This window comes from Thalassophryne amazonica, chromosome 21 (genome assembly GCF_902500255.1).
Source record: "Thalassophryne amazonica chromosome 21, fThaAma1.1, whole genome shotgun sequence".
In the NCBI taxonomy this organism is placed as follows: Eukaryota; Metazoa; Chordata; class Actinopteri; order Batrachoidiformes; family Batrachoididae; genus Thalassophryne; species Thalassophryne amazonica.
The window spans coordinates 16,738,283-16,744,532 of record NC_047123.1 but is presented as its reverse complement, the minus strand read 5'-3'; the positions used below and the strand labels follow the sequence as shown (position 1 = coordinate 16,744,532).

Here is a 6,250-nt window from a genome sequence, read left to right as displayed (position 1 = left end):
GATTCTCTCCCCTCAGCCCCAACCAGTCCCAGCAGAAGACTGCCCCTCCCTGAGCCTGGTTCTGCTGGAGGTTTCTTCCTGTTAAAAGGGAGTTTTTCCTTCCCACTGTCGCCAAGTGCTTGTTCACAGGGGGGTCGTTTTGACCGTTGGGGTTTTTCTGTAATTATTGTATGGCTTTGCCTTACAATATAAAGCGCCTTGGGGCAACTGTTTGTTGTGATTTGGTGCTATATAAATGAAATTGATTTGATTTTGTTCTGTTGTTAGTCTTCCTGCTGGCCTACGATGGCTGTGGCCGCCCTGCCGGTAAGCAAATCCTACAGGCGCAGTGGATTGTCGCCGCGGGTCCTGAGCACCTTGCACTGGCTGTCCTCTGTGAAGAACCCGGCTCCAGCTCCTTTTAGGATGGCGCTGGTGAATGCGCATTCCGTTATAAACAAGACTTTTGTCCTGAACTATTATATTCTGTCAAAGAACTTGGACTTTTTGTGTCTGACTGAGATGTGGCAGCAGGAAATGTACCATGCCCCCCTTTTTGAACTCAGTCCAAAAAATTACAGATTCTTCAGCTCACCACATTTGTCAGGAGGTGGTGGAAGACTTGCTGTGGTTTGTGCTGTGGATGGGAGGGCACAGACACTTTCTCATATTTCAAATCTCAGATCTTAAAAGTTAGAAGAATTAATCCTTTTTATTGTGTTTTAATATACTGTCCTCCAGGTCCATGCACCTCCTTTTTGAAGGAGTTTAGTGACTTTTAACTTGGCACTTTGAAGCTGTCCACACTTTTAATTGGAGCTTTTAACTTCCATGTTGATGATGCTTCAGATAAATCTGCTGCTCGATTCATCAGTTTGATGGAATCTTTCAATTTGACCCAACATGTGTCTGCGCCCACACATAAAGAACATGTTTTAGACCTTGTTTTTATTCTTGGCCTAAATATTGATACCATTTATTCTGAGGACATTTTAATTTCTAATCATGTTTGTATTCTTCTTAATTTGTCTCTTAATCTAGATTGTCTGCTCCGCATGTGATCCATTCTCGCATTATTAATCATGTCTCTGCAGATGGATTTTTGGCTGCCTTTAATCATGATGGCATTTTTATTTCAGATGTAAATATTTTAGTTAATTCATATAATCATTGTCTGGTTTGGATCAGCTATTTAGCTGTGAAATCTGACAATGCTTCCTTCAATTTAAGTTAAACAAGCATCTTAATATAATTGAAAAATGTTTATTCAAAGCAGGACACTCCAATAACTCCGGGAACTTAGTACAACCCGAATTCCAATGAAGTTGGGGACGTTGTGTGAAATGTAAAGAAAAACAGAATACAATGATTTGCAAATCCTCTTCAACCTATTCAACCTATATATACACAACTGAATACACCACAAAGCCAAGATATTTTACTCATTTTGAAATGGATGCCTGCAGCACATTTCAAAAAAGCTGAGATCATACGAATAACGAATAATATCACACAAGTAATATTCATTAATGATAATGGTATCACTTTACAAACCGTTCTAAATTCATGGTAACCACAATTAGGGTTACATTTGTAAACAAAAGAAACAATCTGATAGATCTCCATTAGAATCCAATAAATCAGTTACAAACACAATGTAGTGAAAATCATTCTCCAAAAAAGGAAAAAGTGGGATAAAAAGAAAGCTTCAGTGGAATTTTGCTTATCTCAAAATCACATTTGAAAAGAAAGTCTAAATATCCTATTTTCTTGAACAGCAATCGAGGAATATGAAACCACATAGAATTTGGTTTTAATGTAATGAATTTTGTATTTTCCATCTTCTTCTTCGTCTTTCGGCTCTTCCTGTTAGGGGTCGCCACAGCAGATCAATTGTTTCCATCTCGCCCTGTCCTCTGTATCTTCCTCTGTCACACCAACCACCTGCATGTCCTCCCTTAGCACATCCATAAACCTCCTCTTTGGCCTCCCTCTTCTCCTCCTGCCTGGTGGCTCCATCCTCAGCATCCTTTTCCTTATATACCCTGGGTCCCTCCTCTGCACATGTGCAAACCATCTCAATCTCACCTCTCTGACTTTGTCTCCAAACTGCCCCACCTGAGCTGTTCCTCTGATATGTTCATTCCTAATCTTGTCCATTCTTGTCACTCCCAAAGAGAATCTCAACATCTTCAGCTCTGCCACCTCCAGCTCTGCCTCCCGTCTTTTTGTTAGTGCCACCGTCTCTAAACTGTACAACATAGCTGGTCTCACTACTGAAATGTGGAGGTTTTCAGCTTGAAACAGGCTGACGATGGCACCTGGGAGTGCTGCACGACGTCGCGCTCCGTGGGAAGTCCTTAAAGCGACAGTATCACCTCAAAATCTCTCATCAGCTGTTAAAATTTTCACCGAAAACCAGCTTAATTTTTCGAACCGTGTCCACTTCGATGTGTCTCACAGGTTTAGAAAAAATTTTGATCAAACAAAGCGCCAGTCTCTCAGCAACTTCTCAGACAAAGGAATTTCCGACGAGGGGCTGGACGACTCCTCCCACAAGGAGTGCTCACAGGCGAATGACGTCACCGACAGGCGTGGAAAAACTCACGCATGCGCACGAGGGTTCAAGCATGTCTGACGTAAAAACATATGAATGAAATCCATATAGTTTTTGAAAAAATAAAAAGGACCTATACTTTATTGACAGACCTCGTATAGCACTTTTCCATCTGCATCAGATGCTCAAAACGCTTTACAAAAACAAAAACAAAAAAATCAAGTTGTTAATCAACTTATGTGAAATTAACCAATAATCTAATCTTGAGCACTGACCATTATTGGCAGAATAAATCAGATATATTTTAATTCACTAGGGTTTCCTCTACAAGGAACACAATCTAACCAAAGATCATTAGATTAAAATCACCTCCTATTATACTTTTATCAATTGTGTAAATCACTTTTCAGCCCTCTATCATTCTACCCAAGCAAGTTTTTTGTTCAATGATTTTTGGTTGTAACCATTTACACATAACAGAATATAGTTGGTATCATTATATTATAACATTATATTAACATTATATTAGATAAAGACCATTCCTGTCACTGTCCAATAATTATTGTAGATGCTCTGTAGGCCTGGTTGATTTCAGTGAGATGTAGAATGCCTTCTGTACGAGGGAGATGTATTCTGTCCATGCATTGATTTCTGTATGTAACTTCCTGGTTTTCGTATCTAACTTATTAAGCTCAACCTGTGGCCAGTCTACTATGCTATGCTGTACTGCATTCCTGTATGAATTCTCATGTGTTTGGAAAGACTGATCTTCAGCCTAAACATTTTACTAGGGATGGGTATCGATAAGATTTGATCAATATTGATGCCATTATCAATTCTGCTGATTGATCCTTATCGACTCCCTTACCAATAATTCTTGTGAATTTTCTGTGTACTAAAAGTAGGCTTTAGAGGTTTTCTATGTCAACATTTTATTGAGTCTTAAAGTAAATAAATATGGACATTGGTCATTGGATTCTTGATCTCAAAATCTGTAGTTTTTGTCAAAAGTATTTCCTTTCAGACATTGACATAAATGTCACTCCATAGCCTCTGAGCGAGCGCAGCCAGCTGCGCTGCACGTCAGCATCAATGTAATTCATAAAGAACGCTGGACGTCTCATTTTGGAAGGAAAAAACACGTTTTGGTCGATTGTAGTTTATTATTTGTATTACAGTGTTTGGAAAGAGGTCTCATTCAATTTAAAACGGCAATTTGCTTTGAAGTTATTAATTCTGACCGGACTCTAACTTGACTAGATTAGCCAACTGAGTGCTGCCACAGGAGAGATCCTTCCATGCAGCACTAGGAGAAGTTGCACCATTGCTCTCCTCACACACCCTGGTGCCTAAGCGTGATTTGGGGACCTTTTTATCCTGAGCAACATCCGGCCAGTACAATTTATTGTCATTAGACTTTTTCATATTTACTTCGTGGACTTTTTAGCTGGGGTTAATTTTCACTGAAATGTCCTCGTACCGAGATCTCTCCTGGCAAACCCTCTTCACAGTGGGACTGAGGACACGCGAGGCTAGTAAATGGTTTCTGGCCGGGAATGGACTCTCATGTGTCTATCAAGATTGCTCTTTTTTGCAAATCTTTTAGTACAATTCGAACAGCCAAATGCTTTGCTTCTGTATGAATTCTCATGTGCTTTGTCAGACTATGTTTTCTTCCAATCTTTTGCCACACTCAGGACAACCAAATCGTTCTTTCCTTTATGCCTTTTCATGTGTGCGTTAAGATTACTCTTTTGTCGAAATCTTCCACCACATTCGGAACAGCCAAATGGTTTCTCTCCTGTATGAATTCTTAGGTGCACATTTAGATTGTCCTTTCTTCCGAATTGTTCACCACAGTCAGAACAGGCAAATGGTTTTTCTCCTGTATGAGTTCTCTTATGTACGTTCAGAATTCCCTTTCTTCCAAACCTTTCACCACAGTCAGAACAAGTAAATGGTTTCTCTCCAGTATGCACTCTCATGTGTTCATTAAGATGGCCCTTAAATCCAAATCTTTCTGCACACTCAGAACAGCGAAATGGTTTTTCTCCAATATGAATTTTCATGTGTCTGTTCAAATTGTGCTGTCTTGCAAATGTTTTACCACATTCAGAACAGCTGAGTAGTTTCTCTTCTGTATGCTTTCTTATGTGTTTGTTCAATTTGCCCTTCCTTCCAAATTTTTCACCACACTCAGGACAACCAAATAGTTTCTGACCTCTATGTCTTTTCATGTGCATGTTAAAACTACTTTTTTGTCTAAAACATTTGCCACACTCAGAACAGCCAAATGGTTTCTCTCCAGTATGAATTCTCAAGTGTCCTTTTAGATTGTCCTTCCTTCGAAATCTTTCACCACAATCGGGACAGCCAAATGGTTTCTCTCCTGTGTGAATTCTCATGTGAGTCTTCAGCACGTCCTTTCTTCCAAATCTTTTACTGCAATCAAAGCAGCCAAATGGTTTCTCTCCTGTATGAATTCTCATATGGCCATCAAGATGGCTCTTCAGACCAAACCTTTTACTACACTCAGAGCAAATGAATGGTCTCTCTCCTGTATGAATTCTAATATGTGCTTTGAGAACGCTCTTTTGTCTAAATGTTTTGCCACACTCAGAACAGCAAAATGGCTTCTCACCTGTATGACTTTTGGGGTGCGTTTTCTCATTGACATTTTGCTTCCGCCTTTTACCAAGCTCAAGGCACCCAATTGGTTTCTCCCTCTTGTGATGATTTAAATATCTATTGTTAAAAATGCTTTTCCAGATTCAGAGTTACCCAGTTGTTTTGAGCACTGCTCACACAGATATCACCATTTTGCAAAGGATTTAAACCTGAACAAATTTTCAGTGTTGGATACCATTCAAAACTCTCATCAGTCTCAGTTTCAGAAATGTCTGAATTCTTGCCATCAGTATATGGGCTTGAGTTGCTGTCTGGTTGTGGTATTTTATTGTCCTCTTCATCACCTTGTGCTGTCAGCATTCTGTGTGCAAAAGACCTGCTCGCTGGAGTCTCTACCTGTTTGCTGTCATCAGCTTGGCTTCGATAAAGCTGTGATAATGCTGGTTTTTCTTCATTTTCACTTTTGACAGGGACAAGAGTCAAAGGGAACTTAATGATACCAGACTCCTCCAGCTGGTGAAGTTGCTGTTCCTCTTGACATGGCCAGAATTCCTCTTGTTCCTCTTTAATATTCTCCATGACAAGATGCCCACTCCCACGCTTCTCAGGGATAATTTCTTCTTGACACACTGACAGCTGCTGCATGTCTACAAGGAAGGAATTAAATTAGTATTAAAATTAGGAACAACAATTAAAATAATCCCTCCATGTGATTTCCCACAACAATTTTATTGTAAGACTCACTCACTCATTTTCAACTGCTTACACTAATTAAGGCTCACAAGGGGCTGGAGCCTATTCCCGCACTCTGGACAGGACACCCGTCTGCCGCAGGGCCACATATAGACAAACAAACACATTCACACACATCTATGGACAATTTTAAAGTTTGCAATCCACCTACACTGCATGCCTTTTGGATGTGGCAAGAAGCCAGAGCACCCAGGGGGAACATGCAAAATCCATACAGAAAGGCCACATGTGGGAATCAATCCCATGACCTTCTTGCTGTGAGGCAACAGTGCTAAACTTTCTTCTAGGGATGCACCTATGCTAATACCAGTATCAGCTATCGGCCCGATCCCG

The 6,250-nt window shown here is 40.2% G+C and overlaps 1 protein-coding gene across 1 annotated transcript; it reads right to left on the bottom strand.

Annotated features, from left to right (window-relative positions):
• Positions 1–4,168: 4,168 nt before the first annotated feature.
• LOC117503568 (gastrula zinc finger protein XlCGF57.1-like) lies at positions 4,169–5,809 on the bottom strand. The gene is made up of 2 exons (XM_034162827.1): positions 5,400–5,809; positions 4,169–5,305 (listed from the first exon to the last, which is right to left on the bottom strand). Exons 1-2 carry the CDS (start codon positions 5,807–5,809, stop codon positions 4,201–4,203), a joined length of 1,515 nt encoding a protein of 504 aa, XP_034018718.1. The 3' UTR covers positions 4,169–4,200.
• Between the last annotated feature and the right edge of the window lie 441 nt (positions 5,810–6,250).

Bases quoted from the DNA above. Each gene is read 5' to 3' on its own strand.
- LOC117503568 (XM_034162827.1), bottom strand. From the start codon at position 5,809: ATGCAGCAGCTGTCAGTGTGTCAAGAAGAAATTATCCCTGAGAAGCGT. The intron at 5,306-5,399 runs GTATCCAACACT...GTAACTCTGAAT, and splicing joins ACTGATGAGAGTTTTGAATG to CTGGAAAAGCATTTTTAACA.